The following is a 22,140-nucleotide window of genomic DNA, read 5'->3' on the forward strand; positions in this document are numbered from 1 at the left end:
CTTCCAGCCTGGGAGGGGGTCATGAGTTTGGTGTGAAATAAGGAAGGTGTGGGGTCAAGTTTTACTTTACAGAAGATGTGGGAAATGTGAACTCGTTTTTATTCCCTCCTAATATGAAGTTTAAAATGTCACATGTCCTTAGTGAAGAAAGTGAGTTATGGAGCTGCTAAGAGCAAAAATTAAATCATTTTAGGCTCTTTAGCAGCCAGACTCACCACACACTTCAGTCTGTAAAAGGCAGTGCCTGTAAAGTGACCTTGCAATACAGCTCTAAAGGCAAGACCCCGTTGCACAGTTCAGCTACTGCAAAAGTACTTTTCAGCTGATGGAGACATTAAATAAACAATTGTCTTTGCCTTTTTCTCCAAGACCTTACAAGCTGAGGATATATGGCCTTGGCTGAGCAAATTACTGTGGCTTAACGAGTGGCTCATGTGCTGAACCGTGGGCACTGGTCCTGTACACCTGGTTCATTTGTTCATGAAAGTGGTTTTTTCATAAATACACAAAACAATTCATGCCCCAGGCAGCTGTCCCAGCTCAGCTGACAAACAGCAGCCCTGTCAGCTACAGTAACTTGACCACATCCAGGCACACATTTAGGCAGGTTGGACGTGATAGTCATGAAATCAGGCTCGGTCTCACTTTGGAGAGGTTTTATCTTGCCTAACCTCAGTGTCACAGAGGGGGATGTCAAGCATTTGCTGACTGCCTGGGCTCCTTCCCACACTCACTGGGAGGAGATGGTGCTGTCAGGTGATTGCTCATGTGAGGGGAGCAAGGTGCCCTCTGGAGGTGTTTGCCTTTCCCTGTTGGGTGGTGAGGGGAAAGCTGAACAGCCTGTGCTGTAGATAGTGGCTTGATGATTTGAGATCAGTTATTTACTCTGTTTCCCAAGCACTGGGCTTGAAGGTCAGTGGTAGGGGTTTTTTGAGAACATCCCAACTGAAAGAATTGTATGAGAATCTCAGTTTATTAAATAAAAGGTAATTTGTGCCTTCCTGTGTGTAAAAAAAATCAAACCAAACAACCAAAACCAAAAAACAACCCTGAAAAGAGGATCCATGTTGTTTCAGAATCTGTGAATGGGGGAAAAATAGAAGAGGACTTTGAGAGGAGGAGGGAAGATGTTCCTACACACACACTCTGAATTTGAGGTGGATAAGTGTCTATGGGTCCAGATAAACTCTTTTTGAACACTTCATATTGTATTAATGTAATTGGATTTGAGGGCCTTTCTTTAGAGTTTATATATCTTGGGTTGCTTGTTATTATACTTCAAAATCTGCTTGCTTTGCAGAAGAATTACCCATGGTATTGTAAACTTGGCTGCCAGTACAGCACTGCTGGTAAAATATTCACAGAACAATCCCATGAGGTGGCAAGGAATTCAACAGGGGCCAGCTTGGTAGGCTAACAAATGGAGGGAAGCTTGGAAAAGAGGTTGCTCAAAGTGGTTGATAAGTGAGAAATGTTAAGCATATGTTACAATAGCTTGAGTGCAGTGCAGTGATGATATTTTCTGATCCCCAAAGAACGAACTTTTTTTTCCCCTTACTCTGAACTTGCCATTGGATTTAAAAAAATGCTGTATTCTGACATTAGAACAAATGGCAGAAAGGACATTTCTTCATGGCCTTGACAGAGAATGACGGAGCTTGATTTGCTCAAATGTTTTAGTGCAAAATGTTTCCCTGTGTTTGTCTTTCATGTCCATAGTTTAAAAAAAAAGCCCTTTTTTTTATGAGCTCTGTGTGTGTCTTGTTGCTGTTCAGTTTGGAAAACCTGTTCCTAACTAACAGTGTATTTTTTCTTATCCTTTTGGAGAGTTTTACAGTTTCCCAGCCCAGAAAAGAAGGGTTTTGGAGGGTTGGTTGATTTGTTTTTAAATTGTTCTTTGTGTGTAAGGTTTTTTAGCTGCTGGTTAACCTTAATCAGCATTTTCATAAGCAGATGTGTCAGAAGAACTCAGTTTTCTTCTCCCATAGGGAGCATAAGCCAGGACAAAATGAAAGACAACTGTGAGACAAGGAGATGAAGGTTGCCATAAATTCTAATGCAATTTCAAAGTTAGGTGAAGATGGACTCTGCAGTCATCATAAATAATGTTTGCACATGCATTTATATACATATTCATACATTCAGATACATTTTAAAACTATACCTCACAGATAAAAATGTCTGTTCATTATTCTGGGAATGCAATGTATTTTTCTTAAAGTATCACTGTGGTGTTGCATGGGAAGACATCAACTTAAAATCCAATCAGTTGAAGAAAAAATTTGGCTTTTAATTTTAAATGCTGTCGTTGTATTTTGCTTAGTTCTGAGGATTTACAATTCTTTTCTAGCTTTTATTTTCAAAAATATTTTTCATTGCTGTGTGACAAATCAGGGGGCCAGTTCTACACACAGCAGTATCAAAGTAAGCTGATAAAGAGAGGAGTTCTCTTTTCTTGTTCTAGCAATCCTGTGTTCTATTTGGATGAATATATAAACAAAAAAAATTACAGGGACAACTTGTTGCTTACTCCAAAACTGCTGTGATATCCTGTGTAGTCTGTGAGTATGGAATAAATATACCCTAGGCATCAACCTGAGTGCTGAGACTGAAATCTCAGGGGTGTCCTTGCCTTTCTGAAATAGCAGATGTGAAAGACTTTAGGTTTTCTTCTCATTGGTGTAGGATTTGTTCAGTCTTTGTAATTGTTACACAGTCAATAAACATTTGCATAATTGTTTGTAGCTGTAATTAAATGGTTAAGAACATTTAACTTTGCTTTTGTGGCAGTTGAAAGTAGCCAGTAAAAAGACATATTTAAACATAATAGTACATTTTATATACTAATCCCATGTATTACAAGACAAAAAGGGACTTTAGCTGTGTATTTAGTTCTAGATTTTAAAGAAAGCATTGATAGATACAGTAGTACAAGATGTTAATTAAATTTGGCTTGTCTAAGATTATGAAATGCATAATTAAGACTCCACATTTTGAAAAAAAAACACCAGAAAGTATTGTTTATTTGTGTCAGGTTTGCTTCAATAAGCACTTTTGCAATTATTGTTGCAAAAAATATTTACTAAAATGTGCTGATACTGGGGGTGAAGGTGGTTATAAAGGGCCTGGAAGTGCTTCTCTGTTGTGCCTAGGTGAGTGTGTTTAATTAAATATGCTGTTATATATTAATGTGCCACTGCTTTGGCTTGTGGGGTGTTCCAGCACTCCAAAAACCTCAGCACTTCCCTGGATCACCAGCACCAGTCCCTTTTGTCTGCACAAAGCAAACAAGTGAAATAAAAATACAAACACAGCAGCGCCTTTTTACGTCACTTTATTTCTAACTGCAAATGTCAAACAGATTAAGGGTAAAAGACATTCTCAAGAAATGTTAACATTGCCATTATAAGATGATGGTTTATTGATCATTTCCATTCTGGCTGATTATAGGTTGTGCTGTGCTCTTTTGTCAGGGCTTGTTCTGGAAGCCCAGAGCTGCAGGGGCTGGAGGAAAAGCAATGTATGGCCTTTACCAGCTGCAATTTGAGATCCAGAGCACCTCTCCCTGCTTGGCAGTGGCCACTGGTGCAGTAGATTTATTACATCTGCTCTTCCTTCTTTCTCCTTCTTAATAATGAAACCCAGAGCACATAAATGACACCTCTGAAAACTCAGTTTAGCCTGCAATGGGTCACTGCCTTTTCTGCTCTCTGGAGGTGTTCACAGAGTGTCCAAAAGTGTGCTGGTAGCGTAGGAGCTTAAGCCATGAGACCTTGTTTGAGAATTGGATGTGAGGTGTGAAGCTCCATTTGGAATTATCATTTCCCTTTTGTTTGGACATGGTGGCAGTGCAGTGACACACAGGGATAAGAGAGAGCAGTAGCCAAGCTGGCTCCAGAACAGAGAACATTCCAGCCCCTCCCTTAAGTAAGAAGAGTAAGAGACCTTCTTACTCTTTTCCACGTGTTTGCAGTATGTGATTTAACAATAGAAACAAAGGTTTGCACAACATTGCTTATATATAGTTTGAGATTTATCTCTGTTACCAAAATATAAATTATTAGCACAGGCTTCTGCATTGGTACATGCTTGACACAAATGGCAAAAGGTGCTGAAGCATGCAAAGAAATCAAAGGGCCTCAGATCTCCTTTCTTTCAATTCTAGGCTAATGCTAATGTCACTTTACAATGTGAGTATCAACTTGAAAGGCTTGAAGTACATCAGTGAAAATCCAGGTTTTATTCCCCTGCTTTGGTGGCTGTTGAATGGTAAGTTGCTCTAAGAACCTTGTAAACTTTGGCTTTCAGGATTTTGTAGACTTGCAATAGATTTTGCAAATAACAAACCAGAAATTTATATCTGTACCCTGATTAGTTTTTGACAAAATAAAAGTAAACCTAAAGGGCAAATAGCTGGAGGGAAAGATGTGCATTTCCCACAAAATTTTTGACACTGTATGTAATATTCCATTAATGTGAAGTTTAAGGCTGGTAGGTTTAAGAATAGGGAATGGAGAAATTTGATTAAGTAGCTTTAAAAAAAGCTACTTGTTTCCTGATGCCAACTTTAAAATAAACTTTAAGGGGAAACTGCATATCAGTTCACTACGATTAACACAGGAAAATGTACACATTTGGGGGAAGCAGCCAAGTCTGTAACTTCAGTGACCCATTGCAAAAGTGTCTCTTTCTGACGAGAGGCCCTGTGCTCTAAGGGGATTTGGGGCTCCAGGGCTGGAGAGCTATTCCCAGCTATGCCTTTGGCCAGTGCAGGACTCCAAGGACGTCAAGGACTTGTGTTGTCACTGTCAGGTGCATGAGTGACATCAAGGCTCTGCTCTTTGGGAGGCTTCAAATCCCCGAGCAGGAGCCAGCAGGGATTGACGTTGGACTGGGCTGGCAGCTGCATGCACAGCTCGTGAGGGACAGCAGGGGGACAGAGCTGTGACACTGCCCTGCCTGTGCTTCCTCAAGATTTATGAGGAGATTTTGGTGTGCAGACAGGACTGGGGAGGTTAATTATCCCTCTGTGCTGCTAAAACCTTGCTGGAGTATGACTGGTAAATACTTAGAGCAGCTGAAATGAGAGAGATTGCATCTGCTTTTTCCAGACATTATTTTGATGCTGAGTTTTTGAAAAAGCTGTGGTTAGGTTTGGTAAACTGAAAGCTATTTGTATAGTTCCTGGTCCCCTTAACTATTTTACAGAAAATGTAGCTGCTCAAGCTTTTCATCAAATAATTTCCTGCTGTGAAATGCCACAGGCTCTCTCTTCCAAGGTCTCAGGAAATTAAGTAATTCTTGTAAGGGAAAACACCATTTCTATAGGGATTTTTAATATATTTTGGTAAAAATGGGATCCTCAGAGAACATCAAGTACATGGTTCTTTGTTCAGCCGTGCTTTGAAATTTTACATGTCTTAGTCCAGGTTTTCCTTTTAATTGATGTTGGCTAATATATACATAAGCTGTTCCAGCAAAAAATACCAACCCAAAACACCCTCAAAGAATCGTGTCTGGCTGTGAGTTCCCAAATATGCCCTTCCAATTGTTGTGATAAAACAAACAAGGTAATAACTTGATGCAATATGTTGTCCAAAAAAGGCTCCTAGGTCAAGTAAGAGGATGAAATGGGAAACATTTATAATTAATTTGCAGCTACTAATGGAAATAATAAATAGGCTACTCTGCAGTTTGGAAGTGCTAATTGCTTATGGCTGGGTTGTAGAAAGAAGGATGATCATGGCTAATTCTTTGACTTTTTGATAATAAACTTCTCCAGTTACAGCAAGGGAGGAAGATTCTCAGATAAAGCAGTTCTGCAGGTTCAGATTCCTGACTTCAGAGGAAATCTGCTTTCTGTCAAGAGAGAGCTGCCTGGTTTGGATATCAGATGAGGGGTCAGATCCAAGACCTGATCTTGTTCCCATCATTTTGTGTGAGATCTCTGCAGTTTTCCAACATTTAATCTATTTCTAAATGTCTCTGCTCTGAAAATTCAGCAGCTTCCTCCCACTCTTGCTCATCTCCTGTTTCCCTGACCAGCATCTTCAGGTTCTGCTAGCCAAGATTCAGCTCATAAACACCTGGAGCTGCTACAGTATAAGGTCCTGTTTTTCCATGCAGGAGAGTAGAGCACTGCCCTGTGCTGGCAGAGTATCCTGGATGTGCTGCCTCCCTTCAGGAAGCTTCTTCAAGGCCTGTTTTGATTAAGGCTTATGACATGACAGCTTTCCAGTTATGTATGCTTTTGTCACTATTCCCACTAAGAGAAGCCCCAGAAATCATCCTCTGAATTTTTTTTAAATTATTTTCAGAAAATCATCCTGTTTGCTTTTCCATTGTCAATCTCCAAATGTCCATGACCTCAGCCTGTACATCAGGCCCATCTTTCTCCCACTGCCTTGTATGCAGCTGATAACTCCCTCAAATTCCTTCCCTGAATTCTTAGTCTCTGCCTATCCTTGTTCCCTGAAGAAGAATGTCCTTCCCATTAAACGAAGAGAGGAAAATAATTGGCTTGATTTTCTTTATTTCTCTTTGTTGTATCTGAGACAAAGAGGAATTTGATTCAAGTTGTCTCACAGCATTTTTGAAGAGACAGAAATGTGCCTCGATGTTGAATACACCAATTGGAAAAGAAAGAAGGAAAAAAAATCTAATAAAGGTTCCAGTGGAGTAAGAATGTTAACAGCAAACTGTCCTACTGTCTTTGGGAAACTTGGATGAGCTGGTGTGACTTCATGTTCACTAAGAAGAATTCTTAATAGCTCTTTTTGCTGGAAAAGATCATAGGAGAAAACCAAATGTTTCTACTGCTATTGGGGAATACCAAATGTTTGACACAATTTTTGAAGATAATACAGGTATCTGTAGTTTTCTCACTTCATGAGGTGGGCTTTTTCTTCTTTTTTTTCTGCCTTTGTAAAACTTTCTGAAAGATGGACACCCTTTATTAACCAACACTGCTCACTGAATCCTCTGTGTAGGTATCAGCTGTGCCTGCCTACACCTTCCCAGGCTGGCACCAGCATAAAGCACATGAGTGATGACTCAGATTTCTGTCCATGGAGCAGCTTGTGGGATCAATAGAGTTCTCTTCTTGTGGAGCACCATTTGTTTGCAGAGCAGCTGTTCCCATCTTGGACAAAATAGGCAGCTTTAGTTTCCTCCATCAGCTGCTGTCCTTGTGTTGGTGTCCTGGCTGAGGGTTTCACATAACTTTCAGATTTAAAGAAGCCCTGTCCTCAGCCACAGAAAAAGAAGCCTGTATCATATTGGGTAGAAATCCACCTGAGATTTGTCAGTATTTTTTTTTCTGGTGTTTTCCATCTAAAGATGCAATAAGATCTCCATTCTGTAACTCTCAAAGAAGTGGATTGGAACATTACTCTGTCAAGGATCTCTTGAAGAATAAGAAATAACAATCAGCTCAGGTATTAATAATAAAGACTAAATTTAATGGTTTTTGGTTTTGATCATGCAGAACATCTGCCAACAAATGAGTGCTGGAGAAAAATAGACTCTTCTCTGCTTTCTGTTTGGTTGAGGTTTTTTGATTGGTTGTTTTTTTTTAACACTGTGTGTCTTTATTTTGGTTTTTTCCCCACTTTCCTTTTCTTTGAATGCAGGCAGTTTAAAAAATTTGTCTCTTTGGATACTTGAGAAAGCATGGAATTCAGAGACACTTTGTCAGTGACATTTCTTGTCCATAGCTGGGAAATTGCTCCAGGTACTTCATTAAACAAAACACAAAAAGAGAAATAGGGCTAATTTTAGATCTTGCCCTTCAGTTTCCTCCACCACAGTTCCATGTGGAAATCCAACCTTGTTTATCCAAATTCTTTGCAAATGATGGTCTCTATTAGAAATGCTTGTATGAAGCACATTCTCACTCTGCTGCCTACACCCTCAATATTTGCTTTTCATTACTAACTCTGAAGGTTTTCTGTCTGAATTCGTTATGGCTGCGAGAGCTTTTGAAATTGCAGGTTATTTGCATGGCAGCATGTTATTTAAAAAAAACATCTGGACAAACAGAACTGTCATATTTATAAACTGATGTCTGTATTAAAACAAATTTTGGGTTATAAGTCAAAACCAGTCTTTCAAGTGCTCAACAATTTCATCCTCTTGTCATAGAACCATAGAATATGCTGAGTTGGAAGGCACCCATCAGGATCATCGAGTCCAACTCCTGACCCCACAAAACATCTCAAGAATCCCACCATGTGCCTGAGAATGTTGTCCAAATGCTCCTTGAACTCTGGCAGGCTTGGGGCTGTAACAACTTCCCTGTGGAGCTTTGGATGCTTATTCTAGTGCCCATCCACCTTCTAGCTGAAAAACCTTCTGACATCCAGCCTAAACTGCCCCTGATTCATCTTCATGGTGTTCTGCAGATGATGAAATTAATCTTAAGGGGGAGCATTGCCCTTTAAGACCACATCCATTTGGGTAAGTGCAGGGATGTCAGCTCTGACACAGTGTTCCCTGAGCCTCAGTTATCTGTGAGGCTGGAAGAGTGGCCAGGGCAAGTCTGATGGAATGCCTGCCCTTTTCCATACTCAGCTGCTTGCCCAGATGGAGCTCTGGGCTGTCCTTGCCATCTGAGCAGGAGCTTCTTGACAGGGTCCTTGCCCTGCCTAACAGCTCATGCTGATTGATGTTCTGTGAGGAGCACTGTTACCCACCAGCCACAGAGCTCTGTGCAAACTCCTGTTCACTCTCATCCCCTGAGTAGAGGCCAGGCAAATTGGGACTGAATTGCTGCTTCAGTTTGGATTCTGGGAGTCTCTCTCAAGGATTTCTCTGATAAAAGCATGACAAATATGTCTCTGTAGGAGAGTGGGGAATTCTCCTTAGCTGAACTCCATGTGGGAGCAGCCACCCAGCCATGGAAGAGAGTGACGGAAACCCAGCTGTAACTCAGGAGCTGGGGCAAAAATTTTGCAGAGAGAAAGTGCCTTTGTGTCTATAAGAATTGCAGCAGCAAAGCTTGGTCTTTTTTTCTACTTTGGTGTTCTCCCTGCTCCTTCTCCTCAGAGCATCTTTACCACAACATTTCTTGTCTCCTCAGACCTATCAACAGTATAGAAATGTCTGGAAAACTGCTGCTGCAGATGCTGCCTCAGCCCTGCCAGCACTGGCAATGCAAAGAGATCTTACTCGGGGGAAGCCGTGGCCGTGGCTGTCTCTGTTGGATATGCTGTGAACACAGAGAGTCTGACAGGCTCATTACAAGGAAAGGCTGAGAGGCAGATTGCTCCTTCCTGCTGGAATCAGACAGGAATTGAATTGAATCATATCTACAGCAGTGGTGGGAAGCTTTTGAAATTGTAAAGTCATAGAATGATTTAAATTGGAAGGGATCTTAAAGAGCATCTCATTCCAACCCTCCTGCTGTGAGCAGGGATATCTTTCCACTAGACCAAGTTGCTCAGAAGTGCATCCAACCTGAATTTGAACACTTCCAGCAGGGATAAGGTATCCACAGCTTCTCTGGCCAGCCTGTGCCAGTGACTTATCACACACATAGTGAAGAATTTCTTCATAATATTTAATCTAATCAGCCCCTCTTGCAGTTTAAAGCCATTGCCCCTTGTCCTGTCACTACATTCCCTTGTACAAAGTCCCTCTCCAGCTCTCTTGTAGCTCCTTTAGGCACTGGAAGAGGCTCTAAGCTCTCTCCAGAGCCTTCTCCAGGCTGAACAGCCCCAAGTCTCTCAGCCTGTCTCCATAGCAGAGGTGTCCCAGCCCTCTGAGCATCCTTATGTCCCTCCTCTGGACTCACTCCTGACAGACCCACACCTTCCTTATACTGTGAGCTCTGGGGCTGGAGGCAGCTCTGCAGGTGGGGTCTCACCTGAGTGGGGCAGAGGGGCAGAATTCCCCCCTCCCCTGCTGCCCATGGTGCTTTGGATGCAGCCCAGGACAATTTTGGCTTTCTGGGCTGTCAGTGCACATGGGCAGCTCATATCCAGCCTCTCATCCACCAACACCCCTGAGTCCTTCTCCTCAGGGCTGCTCTCAATCCCCCAGCCTGTGCTTGTGCTTGGAATTGCCCCAACCCATGTGCAGGACCTTGCACTTGGCCTTGAGAACTTCTGTGCTCTTGTACACAGGCACAGCTGTAAAGAGTGTGCTGGCAATAAATCTTGCATTCAGGTGGCCAGGGGATGGTGTGGCCACGTGTAAATTGAGTTCACTCAACTCAGAGCCAATTGTGGATAAGCTGTTCAGCATTGCTGTAATGCAATTACTTAAACACTGCTGTAGGGGACAGTTCATCTGAGAGCCTGGTGCTAATGACAGATGTGACTAAAATCCATCCACGTTATCAGCTGCCTTTTGTCAGTGACTTAAAGCCAGTGACATCAAACTGAGTTGGCAGCTTGCAGGACGTCAGCCAGCTCCAGCAGTTTCAACACCTTGGTAAAATTACATCAGCACCTTATGATGGTTTGTGCTACGCCTGTGATCCTGGCTGAGGCAAGCAGCCTGATTTCTCCCCCTCTTCTCCAGAAATAATGGTGATAGTTTTGAAATTGTCATTGGAGATGTGTGTGCTGGTGGTTGGGAGGATGTGATGCACTGATTTGATTACAGCTAAAGGATTTTTTTGATCTTGTACAAACAAAATGTTACGCAGCTAGTGTAGAAATGACTAAATCTGGAAGCTGTTGACATAAATATAATGCTGAATAATGAAGATTCCTTACATTTCTCTGAGTGCTTTGTAGACAGGGCTTTTAGAAAACGTCCCTAATGATATCAGAGACAAGAGAATGATTTCTCTGCTATTTTTTTTAAATCGTCTTAGGAAGCATGATTATCCTCAATAAGTAGTATTGTCAAAACCACATGTAATCCTCAGGGAGCGTATTTTAAGGCATATGTATTTATTTAACTCAGAACATCTCAGAATACATTCAAAACAATGGCAATCTGAGGTTAAATGTGTATTAAGTCATCTTCTGGTGCAGGATCATTTCCTTCCTTTGCTGGATGCCCGCGTGCCTAATCTGTTCTTCATTTGAGTGACTCAAGCTTGAGCTTCCCTGGCTGCTGCTGGGGATTCTTCCTAGAACCTCTCTGCTCTTACTGGAAAACATTCTTGTTTGTCAAGCTGGAAATAATTTCCTGATCTCCTACAGATCCTCATTTTCTTGGCTCCCCTGCTAAGGCATCTCCCCTGATCGATTCTGTAATTTCTACAGCCTTTAAACACTTGCAGATAATACTAATATTGATTCCTGTAACAGTATTAATAACAAAGCTCTTTTCATCTTACATATATGAAGCTTCCCAGCAGTACTGCAAGCCATTAAAAGTATTAGTGGCTTTATTTCATGGAGGAATAATGTCACACAGAGGAAGATTGTAAATGAACTACATAGATTTCACTTCCCAAAGCTTCTTTCTTCTTACCTATTTGGGCTATAGTTTGTGGCTGCTATTTCCAATTAATAAATGTCGAATAATACTAAGAAAAAGGGGGAGGTGCTTTGTGCAGAGTTTGAACATTGTATCAGGCAAAAAAATAGACATTGAAAAATACACAGTGTGCAAGTCATGGAGGCAAAAATGGAAGGCAAGGGAAGACAAAATCAAGGTTTTTTGTCATATTTTGATTAGGTCAAAATAAGCCTGAAAAGCAAAACTTGTACCTAGGTTTTTTTCAGAAGGATTCACTGAAGTGTTGCTGGCCAGGAAATTGGACATAAAGTCTTGCTGTCTGTGAGGCTGAGCTGCAGCATTTCCCCAAGAGTTTTGAGTGCTCATCACTCAGAAAGCTGCACCTGCAGGTACTGCTGGAGGTGATGATGGAAAGGGACTCCTTAGAGCCTTCAGCCTGGGTGTCAGCAATAAGAGTGGCTGTGCCATGGGTTTGCAGCACTAATCACAGGGCCTTTATTGATCTGACGTGTTTAAAATTGTCCAGCATGCCCAACAGCCAGGATTCGCATTGAAAAGGAGAAAATGCACGTTATTTTTTGGGTGTGGACAATACTTTTGTCCTCAGATTATACCCCATTCTGCTGGTTTTTCAGAAGAAAGTTGAACTTTCTTAAGAGGTTAACACTTGATAATTTTCATTTATGATGGAAAGTGGGGGAAGAGAGTGCCCTGCTTTTGGGTGTAGATCAGATGCACAATCTTTAATATTGTTCTTTAGCTTTGTGCTGTTGGGAGTTACTTAAAAATCCCCATCTCAGCAGTGAGTTTCATGCTGAAATCCAGAGTCTTCTTCAGCGTCCATCACATCCTGTTCTCTGCCCCCCTGGGTGCTTTCAACCCTTATGCTTTAATGAATAATTCTCCTCAGTCCTTTTTCAGGTCACCAGTGTTACATGTGAAATAAGCCAGGAAAGGAAAGAACTTGCCTTAGCCCTACCAAATGCCTCCTCCAAACTCAGTGCACTCTGGTTCATCACTGCTCTGGTTTTATGCTCCTTCAGTGAGATTTTGGTCTCTCTGGTGATTTTGTGCTCAAAGTGATCTGAATTAATTTTTTCAACCTTTCTGCAGAATCCTTTATCAAAAGCTTGCTGAAGACTAGGTATGCTAATGAAAAACACATTAAAAATGCATGGCACGTGGGACAAATAACTGCTTCAGCTGTAAAAATATATTAGATGTTTTCATTTGGAATATGCAGAATAGGGAAGTCTTTCTACCACATGCTTTTGATAAAGCTGTAAACCACTAAATGCAAATGGGCCATTGCAAATGATTAAAATGTAATGCTCCTAATGTTTCAGTAATTAAAAATGCATTCTGTGTTCTTAGCAGTGGAGTTATTACATGTCTTCCTGGCTTAAGTCAGTCAAAGGTCTTTGCTGCATTTCTCTGGCACATTCCTGAGCAGCAGTGCTTCAATACCCATTTCAATTTTGTGCAGACTGAATTAAACACTCAAAAGGTTGATATGTGGTTGCTAGAAAGTTTTATTAAGATTAATATTTTATTGAGCTTTGAGGAAATCCAAAGCCTCATATAAAAAGAAATTAAAGAAAAGCCTGATGATTTACTGCAGATTGTTAGTCTGTTTGTTTTTTTAAGTCTGAATAATCACGGGATACAGTTTGTTCTGCTCTTAAATTGGATTGCATCCAACAGTACATCCTGGGTACTGACTGGATAAATTCAGGTTGATAAATTCCCTGCTTTACTGCAGTTTCAACATCTGAAAAACAAGAGAAAGGTTCCTGATAATCTCTCCCTCACAAACACTGCTGGGCAGAACCTGCTGAGGGAGGACAAAAATGTGGTTTTCAGGTACCTCCCAGAGCCAACCAGCCAGCAGCAAACAGCACCTGGTATTACAACACCTCTGTTGGGAAAGATGAAACAGGAAAACCTTATAAATATGATTGCCTGGCAAAAGAATTTGAGAATATGGAAACTGTAAGCGAGATTGAAATGAAAGCAAGCTTTGAGATACCTTAGTTACTGAAGAACTGGAAAACAATGGTATGGCTGGCTGAAGGTAATCCCCTTTGGATGGAACAATACCCTCTGCTTGCAGACAGGCCCAAGGGTCAGAGCAGACCCTTCTAGATTGGCAGAAGGGGACCAAAGAGTAGTTTTTAAAATGTAACACAGTATGGTAATGTAATGATTCTTATAGGCTGTATGTAAATGCTATAGGATTTGTATCTTGTATTAGATTGGTTAGTGAGAATTAGAATATTCAGCACAGAAGAAGATTTATGGTATTGCAATGGGAACTTCACTCTCTTTTACTCTTCCTCGCTCTCTCACCCTGTTTACCACGCTCTTGCCTTCTTTCTCTTTACCACTCTCTTTACCTCTGTGTCCCTCTCTGGGGCCTGCTCCGAGCTGTGGCTGGCAGCTCCCAGCAGGGCCCCCAGCACCCAGGCCCTTTTCAATAACCCCCAAGTTCCAAAACCTGCCTGCAGAGATCTCTCATCTCCGTCCATCCTGACTGTCCTATCCCCCGTCGCTCCTACACACCTCCTTTATTCCACGTCTGCCTGGTGGATCCTTTCAGACCCGCTTCTAACAAACCCTGGACTCTTTCCTTCCTTGCTTTCAGACCCAGACACAGAGGTTTGCCTGCACACCCTGCGGCTGCTGCAGTCGGTGCTCCTGGAGCCGGAGGTGCTGGCCCGGGCGGGCGCCGAGGTGCGCGAGACGCTGCCCTTCCAGCGCATCGTCGCCCTGTCCCAGAGCCGCAATGCAGAGCTGCAGGCGCTCGCCAAAGAACTCCTCGAGGATCTTAAAATATTTGAGTACGAGGCGTAGAAGAGCTCTACGACACCAAATGCTTACGTCTTTACTATATTTTTATGCTGCAAGAGTTGTTGGAGATGGGCTTGACTGAAAAAAAAACAAAACAACCTCTGCCTAAGTTCCTCTGACAAAATCCTTTTCGGGAATTCAAATTAATCCAACTAAAATCCAAGTAATCCAACTTGGGAAAAGCTGTTGGGTTTTAGATACCCAAATAAAACCTCGGGTGGTCTGCTGGAGATGGGACTGGCTTCATTTCTTTGAGCAGAATTTTATTGACAATGGGTTTCCAAAATGGTCTGTGGTTATGTTGTATATTTGCTGTGTAGACGGGGTAAAATTTTCTCAATCCTTGATCACAGTTCACTGCAGAGGTAAATAATCCTTTTGGTGCATCCTTAAGAATTACTGTACTGTGGGGAAAACTCTGTTGCCTTTCATAACTTTTCTTGTCAGAATGCACCCCAAGTTCCAGTTTTATTGTTACTTCTCACCTCTCTCTTTCTATTGTAATAAAAGAAGACTGAAATTCTGTCGCATGTAACGGATTCTGCTTTCAAAATTTGTATTCAGATTCACTCTTAACTGCAAGTCAAGCTGATCTGTTGCTGCCAGGCATGCTAGAAATTGGGCTGTTGTTTTTAGAAAAGCCCTGAGAAGGGAAATAAATTGCTGTTGTCTGTGGTACCCAGTTGTGTGCTGAAGAGGCTAAAATGAGCTGCTGCTCTGTCGTGAGCAGCATCACATACCCTCACAACCCTGGGGCTTGTTGGAGCTTCTGAGAACAGCTTTCTTATCTCAGGTGTAAATGCAAACACTTGGTGCTAGATATTGGTAGAATTTACAATGTATTTAGAAAATAATAGCATTCATTTCTATGATGTCAGAAACAGAGCCAGTGTAGTGAGGCTATTCAAGGGAGCAGCAAAGGAGCAGTGCAGGTATGGTAGCACCTTTTCCCATACTAAAGTTATTGCAGCTTATCTGGCAACCCAGTGTGTTAACAGAATACAGTGTGGACTTGAAATTACAGAAAACATGAAGCAAACTTCATAGGACTTAAATATCATGATTGGCAGGCAGCTTTAGAGGGAGACCACGGTAAAATGTGTAAGTTAAGGTATAGGGCATCTCCCTTTAGGCTGTTTGCAGAATGATGGATGTTCAGAGATAGAAATGTAATAAATCAGCTTGAAATTACTTGGCTCAGATGCTGCAGATGGCAACAGTCTGGTTTGGGGCTATGAAATGAAGATTAAGATCTCACATACACGGGTGGATTGCACAGCGTTCTGCCGTGTCTGATTCAGCACTACACTGAACTTACCAAGTGCAGATTTGTGGAAGGCTTTAAATCTTCTGTAAAGTGTGCTTTCTTTGGATTTGTTTTCTTATCTTGCTATCCTAGTTAATCCTCCTAGAGTTTAATCCTAACGGGATCAAAATGATAATTGGTAGTTTTCTGGAACATCAACTCATGAAAGTGTTCGATTTTAAGAAACACTGAAGGGCATCATCCTTTGCATTGAATTATCTGCTCACAAAGGTCTTTCATCAAACTTTGGAAGCCAGTAAACAACAGAAAAATTAAAAAAAAGTAGTTCTGTGAGCAGAAAAGCTGATGGAGCCTTAGCCCTATGGATTTGAGATATTTCTTGAAAATTTCCCTGCCCTTCCCAGCCTGAAACCAAGACCTTCCAAGGGTCAGTGTGGTGTGCACAAGCTGGGGGTGACACAAGTGCTCATGACCAGGTCAGTAAACTGTGGTGATGGGCCAAATTCAACCTTATGAGAGGGAGTGGCAGTGCATCTGCACCTCATTTCCATGTGAAATCAGGAAACAAAGCAGTCAGGACTGTTCATCTTCATTGTGTGTCCACTGGCATGGTCAGCCATGCTTAAAGTGGTGATTTGAGATACAGTTTTCCCCAGCAAGCTGCTCAGATCTGGTGATAAGTTCTTTCAGTGTCTCCCAGATGACTTTATTTTCAGGTATAGCTTGCCAGGACTGTTTATTCAGAGCCAAATCATCAGTGACCCACCAGCCTCAAGAAAGACTTTTTTCTGTACAAAGTGTTTCATTATGCAAGATTGAAAATTAAGAAAAAAGTCACCTCATCTGTGAGATACAGTGTATATTTAAAAATACTAGAGGGGAAAAGTATCACCTCGATAAAGACTTTTTTTCTGTAAAGTGTTTCATTATGCAAGACTGAAAAATAAGAAAAAGTCACCTCATCTGTGAGATACAGTGTATATTTAAAAATACTAGAGGGGAAAAGTATCAGAAACATCAGAGAAGAACCTGTGTTAAGCAGTTTTCTAGGAAAGTCTTTTCCCTAAGCTTACTTTTTCTAGGTGTTCACAATTAATTGAGTTTATGGGAAAGGAAAAGCATTTAAGGGAAACTTACCACAGGGAAGCAAATTCATAATACTTTTTTGATTGGGAAAAAAGTGTGACTGGAGTCAAATGATGCTGAAACAAGGTGAGTGGATAAAAGCCAGGGATAAGCCTGACCCTTAAACATTCCAGAGTATTTGAAATGTTCAAGGTGTCTCATATGTTTTAGTGAAATGAAATGGACAGACATAGTTGCAGATTGCATGATGAGCTGTTAGATCATTCTGCTGTTTTTCAGGTTCCTTCCTTCCCTAATTCCCCATTTGATGGAGCCAGGGACCAGCCCCTCCTGCTCCTCCTCAGGACTAGGGCTGTGTACAATTAATTGAACCTAATCTCTGTGCAGTGAGGCCTGCAGCTTTCCCCACAGGAGTCTGTTACACCCCCATGTCATGGTGGGATTCTCCCGGACCTTGGCATCTGTCATAAACTATTGATCTGTTCTCCCCCACCAGCAGCATCAAAACCTTCTTTGCTGTTCCTTTTTCCATCCTAAAATAGGAGGGGATCTCATGCCATTGGCCATGGAGGAAGCTGCAGTGATTTGATGAGATGAGATACCAACTATTTAGATGGCTTAAGTTAGGTGAGGTGAATCCTACCCTTTGGTGTCTATTTTGCAATAACAGATAAGAGCAAGTTTTCAGATTGCCCTACTGTTTGCAGCCAGCATTTTATAATCTTGTGTGTTGGTAAACTTGAGAGATTCCTGTTGGAAGAGAAGAGTGTCTGAAGGCCTAATTTATCTTCATGTGGTTAGTGCTAGAAATTAGGCCATTAAGTGACTGTGGATCTCCTTTGAGTCTCCCCTTCTCCTGAAAGACATCTTTTTTTGACAGGTTATGAATAAAATAAAGTCTTTGAATAACAGAGACTCTGAAAACTCAGAGTGTGCCAAAGCTTTATGTATGAAGTTGAACAATGGGTGGCACACAGGACTTGGTGTGACACAAGGGGCTGCTGCAATTAAAGACTGGTCAACAGATGCATTGTAAATTTCATCTTTTATTTTGCTTCAGATGTGCTTAATTCTGAAACTCAGGACCATTAGGAAGCTTTATTGCTTTAAAATCAAGAGTTCAGCCTGTACTGTAAAAAACACTGGCTTTGGAGTGTTGCTTTTTTGGATCCTTTTGAAAAGTTGGGATTCTTTATTTTATTATTCTTTATAAAATTATTTATTATTCTTTATTAAATTATTCTAGTAATTTATTAACTGAAGTACCTAATTGATTAACTGCATTACTTGATTAACTGGATTGCTAGCTTACAGGAGTAAAGGGGGTTCACACACTCAAAGCACGAGTTTCAGTAGCTGTGTTCAAAGTCCAGAGTTAGTCCAGCTTTGCCATTTCCTCTGTTGCACAATCTCAGAGTTCCAGTGGAGGAGAAAACGTGACTTTGGTGCTGCTTTGAGATTATCAGTTCCTCCAGACTTAAACCCATATAACCAAAGCTAAAATTTGACTCAGGCTAAGCTGTCCAAAAGATGAAAAAAACTGTTTTAACAACTTGTAGAAGAAAGTTCACAGTATCAGCTGCACAATTAAAAGTGAACTTGGCTCCTTTCAGTCTGTATACACTGTACAGAGCCCTGGAATGACGCCTGTTTGCTGATGCTCCAGGGAGATACTGGGAGATACAGGGAGGTACTCTTCATAGTTGATGCTGCTGGTAAATTAGATGCAAAGGAAAAATAAATGAAGATCCCCTAAACTTCCTGCAACTGGAGAAGCTTAGCTGTGTAATGTACTGCCCCACCAGTTCTTTGCGTGGTATCTCAGGCTGGACCATGATCTGGCAAACCTCAGTAGAAGAAAGCAAGCTGGTGGCTCTGTACCCTGTGCTGAGGGACAGGCATGGCAGCAGGAGGGGCCTGGCATCTTCTGAAGGGCACTGTGAGAGCTTGAGGGGGAACAGCAACCAGCTGTCCCGAGGGGAGCTGGTGTTTGGTTACATGAGGACACTGGCCCATTCCCAGCACTCATGAGAGAGGCAGTGAACTGGAGTTCAAGGCACATCATCCTGTTGTGGCTGCTTAAGAGAGGGAAATAAGTCCCTTTTAAGGAAGAATTGGAGGAAGAATGGGATATGTGACAATTTGGTCTCGTGGCCACAAGTGAACTTCCAGATTATTCAATTTCAGCTGGTTGCACCAGTCATTTCACTGCTCCTTTGAGTTATCATTTGCACTTGCGATATGTGCTGATTAGCACAAATTGGCTTTCAGAATTGATACGATTTTACAAGTCTTGCAAATATTGTATGATTCATCTCCTCTACCGCCTCCAGTCCTGTGAGGACACTGGAGGTGAGGAGAAAGGAGTTTTCCTGGGGAATAAGGAACCTCTTCTTTGCTCTGTTATCCCTACCCAGTGTTCGTCCTACAAGTTATGAGCTATGCAAAGCATGGCTGCCCCTTCATTTCTCTTCACAGCATTTAATTTGCAGCTGCATCTGGCCGTGTCTGTGTTGTTTGTAATTTTCTGGTTTCTATGCAGAAACTTTTGCAACTGCTGTTTGCTGCTTGAATATGTGAGTTCCAAGTTAAAGCTGATAAAAAGTCATTAGAGAGCTCTGGAGGTCATAGAGATTTAAACTTCTCTGATGCTTTACAATGACCTTTACAACCTATAACTTGCTCAGTCGGAAGCCTTGAAAAGACTTTGACCAAATTGTAGTTGCATATGTCATTTATGGGAACTATAATTTTTACTGTGGGCGTGACTGCAGTGAAAGCACTTCAAATGCCAGGTCCTTCCAAATGCACGTGTCTGTCTGTGCTGCTGGGCTGCAGGTGGGAGAGGCAGCAGCCAGGGAGGGCAAGGCTGGCATGGGCTGGGGATGGGAAGGGATTGTGTGACCAAGGGTGGATGGAGAAGGTCAGCTCTGACTGAGCTGCCTACGTGGCTTTCGTGCCACCTGAGTCTTGCTTTGAAGTTGTATGAAAAGTTTGAACTTTGAGTCTTGCTTTGAGGCAGGGGTTTGGGTTGGGTGTTAGGAGAGCAGGTGAGCTGCTTGAAGCTCTCTGCAGAGATAAATCAGAGATAAATCAGTGTGCTTCTGTATCACCACCAGGGGTCAAATAAAGTGCAGCAGTCACCCTGCTACAAAACAGAAAATCGAGAATGTAGGGGGAAAAAAGCCCAGTTCTTGGATCTGCACACCTTCCTCCTGAGCAGGATCTGTGGTGTCCAGAATCAGTTTCATAGAATCCCAAATGGCTTGGGTTGGAAGGGACCTTAAAGATAATTTCATTCCAACCCCTTGCCATGGGCAGGGACACCTCCCACTAGAACAGGATGCTCAAGGTCTCATTCAGCCTGATCTTGAGCACTCCCAGGAGTGGGGCTTCCCCAGCCTCACAGTAAAGAATTTCTTCCTAATACCTAACCTAAATTTCCTCTCTTTCAATTTTTGCCCATTCCCTCTTGTCCTATCACTACAGATTCTGACAAAGAGTCCCTCTCCAGCTTCTCTCTTGTCAGACTGGGCCCTGCTGCCTGAGAGCGGGCTGGGAGTCATTGCTAAGGGGAGTGAAGTCTCTGAGGCTGCTGGAGGAGGGCTGGAGGCTGGGGCAGACATGCCCAGGGTTTCAGCAGTGCTCAGGCTCTTCTCCCAGCAGTGGGGCAGCATGTTTGTGCTCAGGCTGGGGGCACTGGGATACACAGTCCTGAGGGAGTGTCCTGAGCTGCCTGACTTTGGAGAGGGGACCGAAAGCACCAGGGGGAAATGGTGCTGGCACTTTGTGGGATACCTTTTCCAAGGAATAAACCTGGGCAAAGGACAGGGTGACCAACCTGAAGGGCAGCCAGCCACTGAAAACCCAAGCACAGGCTCTCCTGCTGGCCTCCCCATGTGTCCCCTGGCAGCCCTTGCTGACCCTGGAGGTGTGTGGGTCACAGGGAAAACGAGACTTCTGTGGGATCTGCAACACATCATGGACCCACAATGAGGGTGGGCAGGTGGTTACCTCTGCTCCACACATGCAGACCCTCCACAGGGCTTGCAAGCTCCCCAGCAGGCACACACAGAAACACACATGCTCTCATCACTGTGTTCTGCACTCCCCAGCCTGGCAGGGTGCAGCTGCATTTTGGAAAATGCAGTGGGTGCATCATCCCGTGGCTGACACAAAGGGACCCAGAGCTCTGCATGCACTCAGAAACTGCTCAGCAGCAAGCAGCTACCGATAGCGACTGTTCTTCCCAAACATCCTCTCTCCCCTTCATATTGCAGCAACTGTTTTTTTCCTAGGGGTTTTCACGAGCATCATCCCTGCCCTGGTGCAGCAGGAGCGTGATCTCTTGGAGACAAGAGCGGCTGAGTGCGATGAGTCACCCACATTCCAGTAAGGAAGCCCCTCCAGGAAGCCTCTCCAGCAGTGATCCTGTGCAGCCCTGCTCAGCTCTAACAATGCTGACAGAGTGTAACACTGCCCCGGAAACCTGCCCAGATTGCTTGTCAGGCACAGCCAGAGCCTCCAGTGCCCAGGCAGCTCAGCCAGCAGCAGACACATCCTGGGAAAGGACGCCAAGGGAAAGGAGGTGCCCTCTTGGCTGTAAATGGCAAGGGACCAAACGGTGCTGGAGTCATTTCATGAGCACTGATGGCAATCTGGAGCACAGTCAGAAAAAAAGGGATGGCCTCTGGGGATCCTGAAGTCAGCTGAAAAGCTGAGCTGCTAAAAACAATAGTGCTGCTGTCAGTGGCTGAGGGAGAGGGGAGGTTTCAAGGGCAGATTACAAGCATGAGAGCACAGCGACAGCGATGAGGGAGCTGCCACGGAGCCTCTGACGGAAAGCGTTGGTATCCCACAAGCTTTTGTCCCCGGAATGATACACATTTCTCAGGACTGAGAGAGGGAGAGAGTGCATTTGCCATTAATTTTTAATTATAATGGAGTGTTCTGTAGTGATAGGGAGCTTCTGCTGTACAGGCTGTCTACGTCAGGGGTTGACCCACTGGCAACCTTCTCAGTGATAAAGCTGTCACAAGAGGAGAACAGAGGGAAGGACAGGAAAGAGGAAAGTGCTACTAAGGCACTGCTATAATGCCACAAAAAAAAAAAAAAAAAAAAAAAAAAAAAAAAAAAAAAAAAAAAAAAAGGGAAACATTACTACATTACTACACAAAATAAGCATTTCCTCTGAAGTGCCCCGCTGCTGTTAAATTTCAGATTCTTAGACCTGCATTCCAGTTTCTGTGGGCACAAGAAGATTGTACAGCTTGTGCTCTACTGGTGGCCCGGAGATGTTGGCTCCATGGCTCCTGCTGGGGCAGGAGATGCAGCCCTGGGGTCTGAGATAAACTGCTGGGCTTATCTTGGGCTTGGGGGATTCAGTTGGATTCAGTTCCCTGTGCAGTCACAGACCTCCTGTGTACGCAGGTAAACCACATGGAGCAAATTTGCTGAGGGGCTGAGCTTCTGTTTGAGCATTCCTGATTTCAGAGGGTGTGTGCTGGAGTGTTCAGTCC

At 42.9% G+C, this 22,140-nt stretch overlaps 1 protein-coding gene across 5 annotated transcripts in view; it reads left to right on the forward strand.

Moving 5' to 3' along the window:
• The window catches only part of LOC121333519 (heat shock transcription factor 2 binding protein), a 37,965-nt gene extending 16,844 nt beyond the window's left edge, over positions 1-21,121 (forward strand). For 2 of the 5 annotated variants that reach the window (XM_041399916.1, XM_041399917.1), the window contains exons 7-8: positions 4,166-4,269; positions 14,063-14,864. In XM_041399916.1, coding sequence (XP_041255850.1) covers positions 4,166-4,269; positions 14,063-14,271 — 313 coding nt within the window. In that variant the 3' untranslated portion in view covers positions 14,272-14,864. Of the gene's footprint in view, positions 1-4,165; positions 4,270-5,782; positions 7,956-14,062; positions 14,865-20,919 lie in introns of those variants that run through there. The other 3 variants (XM_041399919.1, XM_041399918.1, XM_041399920.1) reach the window with 3 other exon arrangements.
• The last annotated feature ends 1,019 nt before the right edge of the window (positions 21,122-22,140 follow it).

This window comes from Onychostruthus taczanowskii, unplaced genomic scaffold (genome assembly GCF_017590055.1).
Source record: "Onychostruthus taczanowskii isolate IOZ18803 unplaced genomic scaffold, ASM1759005v1 scaffold17, whole genome shotgun sequence".
Lineage (NCBI taxonomy): Eukaryota > Metazoa > Chordata > Aves > Passeriformes > Passeridae > Onychostruthus > Onychostruthus taczanowskii.